This window comes from Mustela erminea, chromosome 1 (genome assembly GCF_009829155.1).
Source record: "Mustela erminea isolate mMusErm1 chromosome 1, mMusErm1.Pri, whole genome shotgun sequence".
Taxonomy (NCBI): domain Eukaryota; kingdom Metazoa; phylum Chordata; class Mammalia; order Carnivora; family Mustelidae; genus Mustela; species Mustela erminea.
Genome location: NC_045614.1, coordinates 152,429,891 through 152,447,589, shown reverse-complemented (window position 1 = coordinate 152,447,589; position 17,699 = coordinate 152,429,891). Strand labels below are relative to the sequence as shown.

The 17,699-nt window shown below is 38.7% G+C and overlaps 1 protein-coding gene across 6 annotated transcripts in view; it reads left to right on the top strand.

Moving 5' to 3' along the window:
• Nucleotides 1-17,699, top strand: part of RASA2 (RAS p21 protein activator 2) — a 142,699-nt gene that overhangs the window by 13,824 nt on the left and 111,176 nt on the right. For all 6 annotated transcript variants that reach the window (XM_032347149.1, XM_032347160.1, XM_032347155.1 and 3 more), the window contains exon 2: nt 10,811-10,928. In XM_032347149.1, the coding sequence (XP_032203040.1) occupies nt 10,811-10,928 (118 nt within the window). The remainder of the gene's footprint in view (nt 1-10,810; nt 10,929-17,699) is intronic.

Below are 17,699 nucleotides of genomic sequence, written 5' to 3'. Positions count from 1 at the left end.
AATATAAATGATAAAGTTTGCATATTTTTTTCATTTCCCCTTTGGAAGTTCTAATCCACTGTTCAGCTTGCTGTTCCTGTTTAGAACACCATATTCTGAGGCACTCAGGGCAAATTCTGTCAATTCTATCTCTGTAGTATTTCTTCCAGCTTTCTTTTCCTCCCATTGCTCTTTCAGTACCTTAGTTTAGGTCCTGTATCCCTGAAGCATTGGATCCAACCACACAGAAACTTTTAGTGACACTTGTGTCTACTGAAGAAAGTTAAAACTTTTTAGCTTGGCATTTCAGATTCTGTTGATTCCACCCTTTCTTTACAGTAGTCTTATCTCTTCTTTTTTTTAATTTAATTTTATTTTTTTTTTTAAAGATTTTATTTATTTATTTGACAGAGAGAAATCACAAGTAGATGGAGAGGCAGGCAGAGAGAGAGAGAGGGAAGCAGGCTCCCTGCTGAGCAGAGAGCCCGATGCGGGGCTCGATCCCAGGACCCTGAGATCATGACCTGAGCTGAAGGCAGAGGCTTAACCCACTGAGCCACCCAGGCGCCCCGTCTTATCTCTTCTTATTCCCCTTTTATCTCCCTTTATGCTTTAGTCACTTTTTACTATTCACTGCCTCCTTGGAGGTGCTTCCCTTTTCCCACCTTCGGAACTTGCTTGCATTGTGTCTTACTCCTGGAATGTCATCACTCTACCCCCAATTTCTATATTTTGAAAAAAAAAAAAATCATTCGGAGGAAGTTACTTTGAAGATCGTGAAATAATGTATATGAAGGCCCTTTAAAAACATCTGCCATATATAATGTATATATTTATTCAGTAAATGATAACTGTTATGAGTCAGCTTTATTCTCACCCCAAATAATCTTTATCTTTGGATCATCTAATTTAGGACCCTGGTTTGCAGTTTCTCTTAGGGGTTAATCTCACTAAGATCTGTCTTGGTTCTTAACTTTGTATCCTTTGAAGTTTATTTGGCCTTCAGGGCACGTTAGGATAATTTCAGAAAGGAATAGGTGTCTGTTCCTCTAAGCACTGTTATATTCAGAAAGACGTTAAAAGTGAAAAGGAGGGTCACCTGGGTGGCTCAGTGGGTTAAGCCTCTTCCTTTGGCTTGGGTCATGATCTCAGGGTCCTGGGTCAAGCCCCACATCGGGATCTCTACTCGGCAGGGAGCCTGCTTCCCCCTCTCTCTGCCTGCCTCTCTGCCTACTTGTGATCTGCCTGTTAAATTAAAAAAAAAAAAAAAGTGAAAAGGAAAGATTGGGCTTTGGAATTTTATTTCTATTAAATCACCTTAATAGCCATGTAACATTTTTTTTTAAATTTATAAAAGATAACAGTAATGCTTCTAAAGGTCATTGTACACATTGAATAAGATATATGAGAAGATATTTAGCACTGTCTTGACTACTTCATAAATATTTGTCTTCTTTTCTTTCTTATCTGAGCATTGTCCTCCTCTGGGACACACACAAACACACGTACAAACTTAACAGTATAAATGCATGCACACACTGCCATCCCCAACCCCCAAGTAAGCACATATGTGCAAACTCACATACATGTCTAGAAGCGTATGCACCAGAATCTCTACCCCCAGCCTGGTATTTGGAATTCTAGTCCTATGTAAAATTTGTATGGTAGAATCTGCATACTGTCTAGTGACCTTTGCATAGAACCATTGATCCTGTAAACAGAGAGTTGGCCATCTTTGGTTTTTTTTTTGTTAATCTACGTTATCTTATCGGTTTTGATTCCCAGTGGTGTTTATCTTCTTGGTTTAAATTGTTTACTTTTGGCCAATAACTGAAAGCACTGTTTTCTCTAAAACACTTAACTTTTCTCCCTCTTTGTTTAGATATTTGTGTAGAAGTTACTTTCTCAGTGGAACCTTCTGGGCTACGTCCCCCCCCCCCCCCCCCCCCCCCCTGCCTCCATTTCTGTGGTGATTCGTTCCTGCCTAACAATTACTAACATATCATCTTTACTCATTTATTGTCCATTTGTGTTGGCTTGCTGAGAACTCAGCGTTGTCTGTTTTTCTCACTGTTCTATCTCTGGTGTCTTAGGGTAGGTACTCAGTAAATATTTGAATGTGTGAATTTCAGGATTGGTTTGTTTTCAGTATGATCTTTCTGTTAACACTAAAGATTTTTACAGTTAGTGCTCTTGATAACTATATATAGGAAACTTTTTTTAACCTTTGGTACAGTTGACTTAGATCAATTTACATCAAGTGGAAAAAAAAATATATATGCTGGTTTATAATTTGTGATGTGATATTAGAACTTCCTCTTTGTCCATGCTAAAATTCCACACACGTACATGCTCAAACTTATTCAGTAGATACTTCATTGTCTATTACAAGCTAAGCGTGCTAAGAACCGGTGCCTTCCCTTAATAAGTTTGTAATTCAGTGTAGGAAAGTATAGCAGTCTCCTTTGCTGGATCCTTCTCATCTCTGCTAACTCAAAATAGTTGGAGAACTTTAAGGCTGACTTTAAATCTCTTTTCTTTCATATCCATATTTACTCTCCTTTTGATCTTGTATAGTCTGGTGGTTTTATAAATAGTATGCACTTGCTGATGATTCTCTGATTTTACTCCAGCTAGGTAGGACTTCTTTGTCCTCTTGACATCTGCACTTGGATGTGTAATCAGCTTCTCAGACTTAGGATGCCTAATACAAACTCTTGCTCTCCCTCTCCCAGCAGGAGGCTCCTCCTTCTGGGAATGACATCTCTATTCATTCAGCTGCATAGGCTGAAACTCTTAAGAAGTCTTCCTTAACCCCATTTTCCATCATACCCACATCCAGAATATCAGAAATCCTGTTGGCTCCATCTTCAAAAATATGCCCAGTTCACCACTTCTCTTCATGCCAGGATTGCTCACTTGCTCTAAGTTATCTCTAATCAAGGTCACTACAGTAGTTTTCTGTCTACTTTCCTACTTCTCCCCTTCCCCCTCTGCAGTTTTTCTTCTGAAACAGAAGTTAGATCATGCCATTCTTCTGTTTAAAATCTTTCAGTAGCTTTCCATGTCACTCAGAAAAACCCAAGGTTTTCCTATTTAACCTGCTTCCTTCCTCAGCCCTACCTCATCTCTTACTGTTTCCTACCTCGTCCCACTATTGTTTTACAGCCATTCTGGCCTCCTTGCTATTTCTTCAGTGTCAGATGTCTTTTCTAGTCCCTTTGTATGTTTTATTCGTTCTGCCTGTTCCCTTTTTTCTCCAGATATCTATCTGCATGGCTCATTCTCTCATTGACATCTTTCAGGTATCTGCTCAAATATCTTAACAGAAAGGTCTTCCTTGATTCCCTATATAAAATAACATTGCTGTCCTCCTTTTCTTTACCCTCTGGATCTGGCACTCCCTAACTCTCTTACCCTACTTTGTTTTCTTCCAAGGCAATAAATTTACATACTTACTGAAGAGTTATGATGTTTGTATCCCCTGTCTAGATTGTATAACAGGTCCATGTGGGCAGAGACCTACTTTTATTCATTGTTACATCTCTTGGATTTAAAGATGTGCCTGGCATGTTGTAGGCACTTAATTTTATTTGTTGAATGAAATGCAGTAAGTGCAATACAATATGATCATTATAGTCAAAGTACACGTAAGATGCAATAAAGAATAAAGAGTGACATGACTACCTAAGAATTGAGGGTAAATTCTACAAAAATGCCTTTAAGCAGAGCTTTTTGGAGGGAAAAAAAAAAAAAACAGGTAAGAGTGTTTCGTACAATGAAAATAGCACTGCAGATGTACAGAGGCATGAGAGAACACAGCGTTCAAGGAACCAAAAGTGTAGTACTGTTGGAGTATAACTTGTGGGGTAAAGATTAAATAAGCAGATGAGGCCAAACGTGTAGTAGACAGTACCAAACCATGACGGGTCTTTAGATCTTTATCCTGTGAGATAGGTAGTATAAAGTCATTGAAGACTTGAGAAAGGGGGAATATATGTTTACATGTTAAAAAGGTAAGTGGCAACAGTGTGAAGGATGGGGACCAAAGCTAAACTCAGCATTTACTTAACATATTTGTGATGTTGCAAGGTGTATCTGATGGAGAGAAACAGTTACTTCCATGTGAATGGGCAAGAGGCTATTTTATTTTATGATTGGACAAAACCACTAATGTATAGTGTGAAAGTTCAGTTCTTGGCATGTTTGCAGTACATCTGTTAGGGCGAAGAAATACCGGTGGATGATTAGTTTATCAGTTATAATTTCAACAAGAAATGGTGTTGTTACAGTGTAAAAGATAATGTGTTTGAAGGCCATCCTCCTTTCTTCAATAAGGAGCAGTTGTTTTGTCAATAATACACCTCCTGATCTTGATTCATTGTTAAAGGAAATAGTGACAGTTATAAATATAATCAGATTTGTACGGTTTGCTGTAGGGCCAACACAGCAGCTATCTTTGTAGGACAAATACCTGCCTTTGCATATTGTAGTACTGGCATGCACAGAACTCTTAAAACGAGGGAAAACTAAAAATACTTCCTTTTTTCATTTCCATTATTTCAATTGTCTTGCTCTAGTATCGTATCTTAGCAATATATTGAATGTCTTAAATCCTTAATAATCTTATTGCTTTAGGGTCAAGATCTGTTGTGTAAATTTAAGGATGAGATGGAGGTACCCAACATGGGCTACATGGTGTCAGTATTGAGAATTTGGCACTCTCAAATTCATGAATGTGGTACTATATTATTGAGCATGTTTTTAAAAAACACATCCAAATACTGCAGTAGGAAATGATGAAATGTTTTCAGAGGCAGATACAACAATACAGAGAGTTAAGATCCATTTGTCTCCTTTTCCCAAATCAAAGCTTTCGCTTTTTTAGTGTGTTGTGCTATTCAGTTCATCTAATGGAACAATAAAGGTAGTTTTCTGTGAGGCATTGCTTTATAATTTCTGAGTCCATGTTTGATCCAGATTGGCACATGTAGCTGAAAGATTTACCGAACTCTGATGACCAGTAATGTGAGATGGATTTTCTAATTTGTTAGAGATAAAGGGTAAGAAAACAAACCAGTCAGGATTAGGTTACTGAATCAACTGTAGCTAGTTCAAGCAGAAAGAGATTTAGTAAAAGATTTTAGGGGTGCCTGGGTGGATCAGTTGGTTAACCATTCAACTCTTGATCTCAGCTCAGGTCTTGATCTCAGGTTTGTGAGTTCAAGCCCCATGTTGGGCTCCACACTGGGCATGGAATAAATAATTTTTTAAATTATTATTATTTTTATTATTATTATTATTTTTAATTTTGTTTATTCACTTGACAGACAGAGGTCACAAGTAGGCAGAGAGGCAGGCAGAGAGGAAGGGAAGCAGGCTCCCTGCTGAGTAGAGATCTCGATGTTGGGCTCGATCCCAGGACCCCAAGATCATGACCTGAGCCAGAGTTAGAGACTTTAACCCACTGAGCCAGTCAGGCGTCCTGGAGCCACTTTAAAAAGGTTTTCTGGAGGGTTTGGGAGGGAGTCGCCTGATTGGCTCAGTCGGTTAATCGTCTGCCTTCAGCTCAGGTAATGATCCCCGGGTCCTGGGATCAAGCCCTGCATTGGGCTTCTTGTTCAGCGAGAAACCTGTTTCTACCTGTCCTTCTGCCTGCTGCTTCCCCTGCTTGTGCTCTTTCTCTCTGTCTATCTCTGTCAAATAAATAAAAATCTTTAAAAAAAAAAAAAAGGTTTTTTTTTTAAAGTGGTCTATAGAATTGTTAGAAATTCTTACTGAAGAAACAGATTCTAATGTGAACTTTCATGAGTGAAATTTTAAAGGTACATTGCAGCTGAGCTACCAAGGGAGTTACTATCTCTTTTAGGATCAGAAGGGTACCTGCAGAATTGGAAAGCTGTAAGTTTTAGCTGCTTGTCTGAGAACCTTGCCACCTCTGCTGTGATCAGGAACCTGCCGCTATTAGGAAACAGCCATCAGCATGCAGCCATCTTCATCAGTAAGCTGTCGTTACTATTGCTGCCTCTAGAGCCAAGCCACATCTGCCACAACCTCTATGGCAGAACGGATGTCTTGTTGATATCCATGAAACCTATGACTGGATAGAAGGACTTAAGAAAATGCTACTGGGGCGCCTGGGTGTCTCAGTGGGTTAAGCCTCTGCCTTTGGCTCAGGTCATGATCTCAGGGTCCTGGGGTGGAGTCCGGCATCAGGCTCTCTGCACAGAGGAGGCTGCTTCCCTCTCTCTCTCTGCCTGACTCTCTGCCTACTTGTGATCTCTGACTGTCGAATAAATAAAGAAAAATCTTTAAAATAAAAAGAAATCTAAAAAAAGAAAACGCTAATGAATAAAACTTGTCTGACATCTCCATGGCGGTGCTTAATAGTAGCAGCAGCTTCAGTACAGCCTCCCTTCTCTTCTACTCTCCATATTTCTAGCGAGTGCATCTGACTGGTGGAATTTAAATCATATCCATAACCCTAACTAGAAGAAAGACTGGAGAATGTAGTTTTTAGCTTTCTAGTTTTTGTGGTACAGGAAGTCATATACCAAAGCATGTTGAAATGGATGATGACCACTGACTAACCATATCTACCACAGATACAGATCCTGATTCTCCTTAAGACTAGCCATTATCAAATGGTCTGTATAGATAAATTGAGAAAGATTACAAATAATACTGTCAAATATTATGGAGAAACCTTTAAGTACTTGTTTCTCACTATATTTTTATTGTTTATAATGACATTAAAAATGTCTAAAATTTGTGCTCCACCTATGTGATGAATATAGTGGTCTGTGGATGCCAGAATTTCTTCACATTTAAAGTGTTGGTAGCAGATGAAAAGTCTGAAAAAACCGTTAGAATGAGTCATTTAAACTGAGGAAAGGTTGGTGTTATCAAACACTGAAGTACGATCAAGTAAGGTAGGAATTGACAGCAGTCTTTGATTTGGTGGTACTTAATATTGTTATCATTCTAGGGGAGCCTAGGTGGCTCAGTCAGTTAAGCGTCCAATTCTTGGTTTTGGCTCAGGTCATGAATTTGGGGTGGTGGTATCCAACCCGGCCTCAGGCTCCACGTTCAGCACAGAGTCTGCTTGAGATTCTTTCTCCCTTTGCCCCTCCCCCTGCTTGCATGCGTGCTCTCTCCCTCAAATAAATAAAATACTAAAAAAAAATTATTAGTGTTCTTGAAGGTTCTAGTAAAGAACTAGAATCAGATGCTGAATTGTAGGTTCAGGCTGTGAGTAGGAAGGAAAGGATTGGAGCAGAGGTTATAGAATAAGTTTTCAAGGAGCAGTAGTTGTATTTCCTTCCTTCCTCCTTCCCTCCCTTCCTTCCATTAGAACATAGGGGAGGCTCTATGCAAATACCACATATGAGACAAGTACAGCCTTTCAAAGTTCCTCACTTTTGTCTCTGTGTAGCTTGATGTAAAGTGTGCACTATTAAGGTAATCACTTTCTGCTTAGAGATATAATGGGTGCACCATTTTTTATTAGTTCTCTAACTGTTTATTATTTCACCTTCAATTATTTTTGTATTGAGTGGCAGTTAACTATTTTGATTTACGTTTTTTATACAGTGCCAGTTAATTACTATAGTTTAAAGTGTTGGTAGCTGACTTTATCAGCATATTTGTATGATTAGTGAACTGGGCACTGATTAGATGAATTCACTTTCAGTGTAGTTTTTTTAAACATAGCCTAGTGACAGGTATTCAATGAGTACAGATCATGAAAACTTTTACAGGAAATAATGTTGAGTGTGTTTCATATATTACAGAGACCTTATGTTTTTACTTATTCTAAGTAAATATCTGATAATGGCAGATTCATTGGGTTCTGCACACAAAATAATCCCTGTTATATCCCCCTTAAAAAGGTGGGTGGTAGAATAGGTATATATTTATACAATGTGGTTTTCTCACGCTGCACTTAATGTGAATGAAATGAGAACATGTTCAAGGGCAGTGATTTAGTGTTCCACATTCCCTCATTAGATATAGAGCATGTTTATTATGATTTAATTCTTAATTTGTTTACATTCTAGGCCCTTTATGGTGACCTAGTGGGATTTTGGGTTTTTTAAAAAAACACAACACTTTGGATTATACAGAGAAGAGACATCAAAGAAAAAAGACGTAAAGGAGAAGAAGGTTGAGAGTAATGAAAACTGAGTTTGTGGACAGTGTTGTGGAATGAGAGTGAGGGAATCAGATTTGGATAAGAGAAAGGGACATGTCTTTTAGGGAGAGGAGAATGATGGATATAAATTCAAATAAATATTAGTTTTTCCTGTTTGGAAACTGGTTTATTTGTAAAGGCCAACCCATATTGTCAACTTTTGAGTCATTTGAAAGATTCCTGATTTTGACTTGAGTTGAATATAGTATGTTTATTCTTTTTAAGTGGTAACTTGATTTTTTAAAAATGTCTCAATGACAAACTTAATGAGTGTCTTGTCTTTCACTGACTTTCTCGTTGTAATAAAAATTGGTTTATTGAGTTTTTCATAGGTGCTTCTCAAGTTTCTGTTATGCTTTGTTAAAATACATTGGTTTAAATGGCCTTTAGTTTTAAAGTTGATAAGCAGACAAAGACCCAAGTTTATCTAGCCCCAATTGTCCTCAGTAAAGCTGTGCTTAAGTGATTTGTCTGAAGCCATTTAGCCACTTAGTAATAGAGGTAAAGCAGGAATGTTAGTTTGATTCTTAGGACAATGCTTATGCCAACTGCCTTGCTTTCCTAATTGAGTACACTGGAGTCTGAATTCAGCACACATTTTTCTGTGTGCTTTTGGCCCATGAGCATCTCATAAGAACTTCAAAACTAGACTTACTAGCTTCCTTAATGGTCATTCAAGAAATATTTCTCAAGTGTCTGTTGTATGACAGTCACTATTTCAGATTTTGATGATTAACAAGTTCTTAGGCCTCAAGAATGAGAAATGCAGAAAATAAATATGCAGAAATAACTAGTTTTGTATAGTTATAAATGCTGTCAAGAAAACAGAAATAGAGTATGGCAGCAGGATTATCTGCTTGAGACAGAAAATCAGGGAAGGTTTCTATGAGGAAGTGACACTTAAGCTGAGACCTGTGGTAAGCAGAGCCAGCCATGTCAAGTTTTAGGGTTAGAGCATTTCAAGCAGAAGCCCTAAGCTTGAATGAACTTGGCATGGTGATGAATGGAAAGAGGGTGAACACTGAGGAGAGTGGGAAGGAAAGAGGTTGAACACTGAGGAGAGTGGGAAGAAAAGAGGTTAGAGAGGAGAGGACAGTGGTGCATTGTAGACCATGAAAACAGGAATTTAGGGACGCCTGGGTGGCTCAGTTGGTTAAGCAGCTGCCTTTGGCTCAGGTCATGATCCCAGCGTCCTGGGATCGAGTCCCACATCGGGCTCCTTGCTTGGCAGGGAGCCTGCTTCTCCCTCTGCCTCTGCCTGCCACTCTGTCTGCCTGTGCTTGCTCTCACTTCTCTCTCTATGACAAATAAATAAAAAAAAAAAAAAAAAAAAAAAAAAACAAAAACAAAAAAAAAAACCCAGGAATTTAGAAATGGGATTATATCTAAGTGAAATGGAATGGTTTTGGAGCAGGGGACTGAATGCCCTGAAGAATATGTTTAGATGGTCACTCTGGTGGAGAGTGGGTTGTAGGGGGATACCAGTGAAGGCAGGGAGAAGTGGTTGGATTTGGGATATATTTTGGAGTTTTGCTGGATTTACTGGATGGGGGAGGTTTGGGGAGGATGATGAGAAAAAGAAAGATAATGGTAGCCTGGGGGAAGAGCATGTTTTAGGGGAGGAAATCAGATGGTTTGTCTAGGACTTGTTAAATTTGAGATGCCTACTGGATATCCAAGGAGGCAGTTGGATATTCATGTCTAGTGTTGAGGAGAAGAGATTAGGCCTGGAAGTGCAGACCTAAGAGGCATCAGCATTAACACCATACTGAAGGAGTTTGCACAGGGAAAGAAGAGAAGATGGTCCGGAACTGAGCTGTGAAGCATTGCAACATTTAGAGGTGAGGAGGGAAAGAAGTAGGCAGAGGGCCAGGGATATAGGAGGAATGCCAGAAATACTGTATTGTGGGAGCCAAGAAAAGGGCATTTTGAAGAAGGGATGTTAGTGTTCACTTTTACTTAAATAGGGCCTCCAGATCATCAGGTATGATGAGGACAGAGAAATGGTCATTGGATTTGGCAACATGGAAAGCATTGGCATCCCTTGCTAGAGCATTTGCCATGTCATCATAGAGTTAGAAGCTGACTGGGGAGAGGGTTGAAGAATGGATGGAAGGTGAGAAATTAGAGACAGTGTGTCTAGAGATTATTGCTTTTAAGAAGATTGGCTATGAAAGGGAGTCTAGAAATGGAATGATGCCATAAGGGAGGAGGAGTCAAGGGAGTTTTTTCCTTTCTGTGCTTTTTTTAAAATTGGGAAATAGTGAAAGCTTATTTATGTGCTAATGGGAGTGATCTACTAGTGAGGAAAATTAATGATGATAAAGGAAAGGGATTAATTGTGGAGTCAGTCCTTGAGGTGGCTGGTGATTGGGCTGGAGAGCACAAGGGGTGGGGCATTGCCCTTTCTCGAAGCAGGGAAACTATGATGTAATATGACCTCACACTCCCCTTTACACACAGCTCTTCAGTCTCACTGAACCAAGTTTATCACCTTTTTTCTCTAATCAATGGGGTTTTTGTGTGTGTGTATGTGCTGTATCTTCCATGTTTTTTTGGATCGAATTCATCCTATATAAGGTTTAGCATGAAGCATTTGGTGGTACTTAACACCAATTTCAATTTTTCTGTCAACAGGTGAAGCAAAAAATTTATTGCCATATCTTGGACCCAACAAAATGAGAGATTGTTTCTGCACCATAAATTTGGATCAGGAAGAAGTTTATCGTACCCAGGTTGTTGAAAAGTCTTTAAGGTTTGTAAAAAATTGATAAATTGTCTTTCATAGATATGTATTGATTAATAAATTTTATACATTTTCCAGATTGTCCTCCTACACTCTTGGGGAAATGCAGGCTGGTGCAGCCACTCTGGAAAACAGTATGGAGGTTCCTCAAAAAGTTGAAAATAAGCTACCCTGTGACCCAGCATTTGCACTACTGGGTATTTACCCTAGAGATACAAATGCAGTGATCTGAAATGGGCACATGTACCCCAGTGTTTATAGCAGCAATGTCCACAGTAGCCAAACTGTGGAAAGAGCCTGGATGTCCATCAACAGATGAATGGGTAAAGAAGATATGTGTGTGTGTGTGTGTGTGTGTGTGTGTGTGTGTGTGTGTGTGTATTTAATGGAATACTATGCAGCCATCAAAAATATGAAATCTTGGGGCGCCTGGGTGGCTCAGTGGGTTAAAGCTGCTGCCTTCGGCTCAGGTCATGATCCTAGGGTCCTGGGATCGAGCCCCACATCGGGCTCTCTGCTCAGCAGGGTGCCTGCTTCCCTTACTCTCTCTCTGCCTGCCTCTCTGCCTACTTGTGATCTCTAGCTGTCAAATAAATAAATAAAATCTTTAAAAAAAAATGAAATCTTGCCATTTGCAGCAATGTGGGTAGAACTAGAGGGTTTTATGCTTGGTGAAATAAGTCAGTCGGAGAAAGAGAATTATCACATGATCCACTGATATGAGGAATTTGAGGGGGGGATGGGAGGTTTTGGGGTGTAGGGAGGAAAAAATAAAATGGGGCCGGGGAGGGAGACAAACCTTAAGAGACACTTAAAGTCAGGAAACAAACTGAGACTGCTGGAGGGAAGGGGGCTAGGAGGGATGGGATGACTGGATGATGGACATTGGGGAGGGTATGTGCTATGGTAAGTGCTGTGAATTGTCTAAGACTGATGATTCACAGACCTGTACCCCTGAAAGAAATAATGCATTATGTGTTAATAAAAAAAACCTTTTTTTAAAGTGCCTAGGGGCACTTGGCTGGCTCAGTCAGTAGAGCATGTGACTCTTGATCTCTGGATCAAGAGTTCAGACCCACTAGGCATGGAGCCTACTTTAAAATAAAATAGAATGGGGTGCCTGGGTGGCTCAGTGGGTTAAAGCCTCTGCCTTTGGCTCAGATCGTGATCCCAGGGTTCTGGGATCAAATGCCACATTGGGTTCTCTGCTGAACAGGGAGCCTTCTTCCACCTCTCTCTGCCTGCCTCTCTGCCTACTTGTGATCTCTGTCTGTCAAATAAATAAATCAAATCTTTAAAAAAAAACAAAACTATTCTGACTCTTAAGACAGTTCTTACATTTAGTCAATTAATATCTATAAAACAGAGAACCTACTATATGCCAAGAGCTTGTTGGCTGCTTTTTATTCATACATCCATGAGAGCAAGATAGATGCAGTGCTTGCTTTCATTTGGCTTTCCATTGCCTCAAAATATATAACTCAAAATAACACTTCCTTTTAATTGTTGCTAATTCTATCCCTTGGATTTCTGGAGAAACCTCAAACGATATTTGACATGACATCGTTCAAGTTTTTGAAAACAACTATCATATATACCTCAGTTTGTTCTCTAGGCTAAATTTTGCCTGTTCATTTGAACTTTTCTTAGAGTACATCATTGTTTTATTTCTCTTGAGAATAAATTATTTCTTACAGTTATACAAATCATTGAAGTAGGGCATTGTAAGGAAATGAATTCTTGGGAAAATTTCTCATCTTTTGAAAGTGTAATAGCATTCAGTATCCTAGTAAATTCTAATTCATAAAATTGGAGTGTGCCACCTCCCTGTAGTAGTGTTTGTGGACATAATTCCAGCACAGACCTGTGCTGGCAGGATGTGGTCTTGGTCAGAGATAAGAGTCAAAACAAGGGAGTGGGGAGTTGTTGGAATGAACATGTGGTGGATGAAGTACTGAGTGTCATGACTCCTTTAAATTGCGTTTTGGGAATTTATTTTCTGATGCTCTTTTTCTCATAATCTTTTTTCATTACACTTCCCTTCTTTTCTTCCCCCTCTGGAGCTTTTCCCTTTGTGTCTTTATTATCAGTGTTTGTAATTTTGAATGTCTATAGTGTTCTTCAGAGGAAAGACATTGTATAAAGCTGAAAATACTTTAATAGGCCCCCAAAATTTGAAGTAGTACACTTAACATCTTTGGTCATAAATCACCTGTCCCTGTTTTTTAGAGTTCTATTGTTATTTATATGTTATACATGATGAAACTGAGTCACCAAAAGTTTGAATAATTTGTGCATATAATATTGGAAGTTAGGAGCAAAGCAGAGATTGGAACCTGAAACTGTCTCAGTCTCAATTTGTTACTCAGTGTACACTGATACCATATCACACAAAAATCAGTGATAAAGCTAGTACTTGTCCATAAACTGAATACATATGGTAGTTTCTAATATGTAGCTTTGTAAATTAGTGACTAAAATTAGCTTTTTCTTTTTTAAACCCTTGCTTTTCTAGATATTTGTGTTGGGAAAAGATAGTGAAAATAATAATCCTTACCCATCTTAAGTTATTTTTTTAGATACTTAGCAACTTGGAAGATATTTTAAGGTTAATCATGGTTATCTTAGGTTATAGTTAGATAGGTGCTTCTTGGATTCTCAGTTTCCCCTAGCACTTTTCCTTGCAGAATAAGGTGAAAGAGTATGCCTTGCTAACCTGGCTTTCATGTCAGTGTTTTCTTCCCTTAATGCGATAAGCTGTCAAGTCAAGAGTCAGTAGATACCATTTAGATATTAATGGGTTCTGGATATTACAGTTTTTATAGGTAGTCCGGATATAGAGTTTTCATAATGGGTAAGGAAGGGTAACATATGGGATCTATAGTTTTAAATTTTTACCTCAAATCCTTTTAAAAAGTGAGTGGTATATAAACAAACTGAGAAACAGCAATACTGCTTATGCCCAGTGCTTTTCTTCCCCATGCCAAGAATTTCCTTAGGAGTCATATGCATGATCATACGTCAGTGATAGCAATATAGAATGTTGTTTTTAAAGCTGTGTAAGTCTTGTCATTGCTCCTTACCAGTCTACTGAAAAGTTTTCTTCAGGGGAGTTGATCAGTTAATTAATAATTATTTAAAGATGTGGGCGCCCAGTTGTGGGGGAATAAGTTGTCCACATTGTGGTGATGTAGTGATCCAGATGACTTAGTGAATAATTCTGTAGTGTTCTCACTTGGTTTTAGAATCTGTTTTTTTTTTTTTTTAAAGATTTTATTTATTTATTTGAGAGAGAGACAGTGAGAGAGAACATGAGCGAGGAGAAGGTCAAAGAGAGAAGCAGACTCCCTGTGGAGCTGGGAGCCCTATGCGGGACTCGATCCCGGGACTCCGGGATCATGACCTGAGCCGAAGGCAGTCGTCCAACCAACTGAGCCACCCAGGCGTCCCTAGAATCTGTTTTTAAAATAATATTTGAGGGGCACCTTGGTGGCTCAATGGGTTAAAGCCTCTGTCTTCGGCTCAGATTGTGGTCCCGGGGTTCTGGGATCGAGCCCTGTGTTGGGCTCTCTGCTCAGAGGGGAGCCTGCTTCCCCCACTCTCTCTCTGCCTGCCTCTCTGCCTACTTGTGATCTCTATCAAATAAATAGAAAAAATAAAATAAAATAATATTTGAAGCATATCTGGGTGGTGGTCAGTTAGGTGTCAGACTCTTGGTTTTGGCTCAGGTTGTGGCCTTAGAGTGGTAAGATGGAGCCCAGTGGCCAGCTCCATGCTCAGCCTGGAGTCTGCTTAACACCATCTTTCCCTCTCCCTCTGCCTCTCCCAAATAAATAAATAAGTTAAAAAAAAAATAATATGTGAATATGTACATGTGTTGTATAAAGGAAATTCTCTATTTTCTAATTGTTTTATAAAATGATGCAAAGGAGAAAAATACTTAAACATGCCATGTCTTTGCTTAATAGTTGTTTTTGTGTCAATATTTATGTTGAGATTAATTAGGGGTCTCTGGTTATTTTGATAGATCAACTTTTTTTTAAAGGTTTTATTTATTTATTTATTAGAGTGCACGTGGGAAGAGAGTTGGGGAGAGAATCTGGAATAGATTCCGTGCTGATCATGGAGCCTGGAGCCCTGTGCTTGGGCTCTATCCTATGACCCTAGATCGTGACCTGAGCCAAAACTGAGAGTCGTGGGATGCTTAACCCGCTCAGTCACTCAAGTGCCCCATTGACTGACCAGCTTTTCAAAGTTTATTTTGATTACATCTGAAGTAAAAAATACATTGACAAGAGTTGATCAGGCATTAGAAACAACTAAAAAGCTCTGTTAACTGTTTTCTGGATAAGATTAGAAATAACTTCTGAAGGATATTTTTCTTTGCATTTCAGCTTGTTTTTAAGTTGAGACATCCTAAAGAGATTGCATTTTATGGTGACATTTTCAAAGTATCCTTTAGTTCTTTAAAAATTCTCAGGAAAAAGGTGCTGTTAACAAAAGATGTTTACTACCACTTTAGAGATTCATGTCTTCATAGAATCTAAACATCAAAGTACATTCTTAAACATCTAAAAATGACTTGTTTCGGGACACCTGGGTGGCTCAGTGGGTTAAGCCGCTGCCTTCGGCTCAGGTCATGATCCTGGGGTTCTCGGATCGAGTCCCGCATCGGGCTCCTTGCTCAGCAGGGAGCCTGCCTCTCTCTCCGCCTCTGCCTGCTTCTTTGCCTGCTTGTGTGCTTTCTCTCTCTCTTTCTGACAAATAAACCTTAAAAAAAAAAAAAAAAAACAAAAAAAAAACTTAAAAATGACTTGTTTCATAGGAAAAAATCTTAGCTTGGGCATAGGCAAGAATTTCTTAACTCTGGATATAGAAATCACTAGTCATAAAAGAGGAAAATTGATAAACTGGATTTCCTCAGAATCAGAGCCTTTTGCTCTTCAACAGACACTGTCAAGAAAATGGAAACAGCAAGACACAGCTAGGAGAAAATATTCTGGACAAAGGACTTGCATATAGAATTTATTTAAAAACAAAAATAAAACCAATAAGAAGAAAGATAGCCAATTTTAAAAAGTGGCAGGAAAAATGAACAGATATTTCCCAAAAGAATATATATACAAATGACCAGCAAGCACATGAAAAAATACTCATCTTCATCAGTCATCAAGGAAATGCAGTTTAAAATCATTTCTGTCATTATAGATTCTTGAACATAATGTATCATGATCGAAATCAGATCACTGGTTCCTGTGACAGTATAGAGGTGATTTCACAAGGGAACTGTCTGGGGAGATGTTCTTTATCTTGATTGGAGTAGAGATTACACAAATGTAAAAATTTATATCACATTGAGTAAAATGGCTAATTTTAAAGACTTTCAGTAGCAGAAGTTGACGATGATATGGAATAATTGCAGCTCTCCTGCACTGCTGGTAAAAGCATAAATGGTACACATTTGTTTGGTGTACAAATGTTGGAAAATAGTTCGACAGTTTCTTATAAATTAAAAATTCACCTACCTTTTATTTTTTAAAGATGTTATTTATTTGAGAGAGCGAGAGAAAGAGCACTAGCAGGGTGAGGGGTGGGGGCGGCAGAGGGAGAAGCAGGCTCTCTGCTGAGCAGGGAGCCTCACCTGGGACTCTGGGATCGTGACTGAGCTGAACGCAGACACTGAACCAGTGTCACCTGACACTGTCGTCTGAGCCACCCAGGCGTCCCTCACCTACCTTTTAACTTAGCAATTCTACTCTTTTAGTTATCTACCCAAAAGAATTGAAAACATATATTCAGAAAAAGCCTTGTATAAACCTATTTATAGCAGCTTTATATTTAATACCCCAAACCAGAAACATGACTACTAGGAGAAGAGATTGTAGAATATTCATGAATAGAATGTTATGCAGCAGTTAAAACAAATTAACTATTTATATACACAACAAAATGGAAAAGTCTCACGGTTGTTAAGCTGAGTAAAGAAGCTAGGCACAAGAGTACCTACTATTAAAGAGATCTATATAGTAGAAATGAGATCGCTAGTTGCCTATGGCGGGCATGGCAGGGTAACTGTAGAGTAGTATAAGGGAACTTTATGGGGGATAGAACTGTTACTATATCTTGATTGGGATAGAAGCAACACAGGCTTATAAATTTATCAAATCGTTAAACTCGGTACTTCATTTTTTTTATGATTTTATTTATTTATTTTAGAGAGCACACACATGAGTAAGCAAGGGGAGAGGCAAAGGCAGAGAGATTCTCAAGTAGGCTCCATACCCAGCTCCTAAGCCTGATGCAGACTGATCTCATGACCTGGAGATCATGATGTGAGCATAAACCAAGACTGATGCTCAACTGACTGAGCTACCCAGGCACCCCAGTCATTTAAATTAGATTTTATTGCATGTATTTTATACCTTAATAAAGTTGATTTTTTAAAAAAAACCTGTGTTTTTAAGACTTGTTTTAATTTCTTAGAAATATTTTAAAATAATGCTTTATATAACATTACCCATTTGTGTTATATATTATTGGGATTAATGTAGCTATACGTATTTCTGAGATAGTGATGGTGTGAATGACACTGTTCTGAGCTCTCATTTGTGTCCACTTTAGGTGAATATGACCCCAGGTAATAATTGGTCTTCTGTACTTAGGACTCCTGAAAAACTATTCAGAGCTTAACTTGGCAGTTGAGGTCCTCTCAGAGTTCACCTTAGTTTGTACAGGATTTAGTTGAAACAGCCTAGAGAATAATTGTGGAGCTTTTGAAAC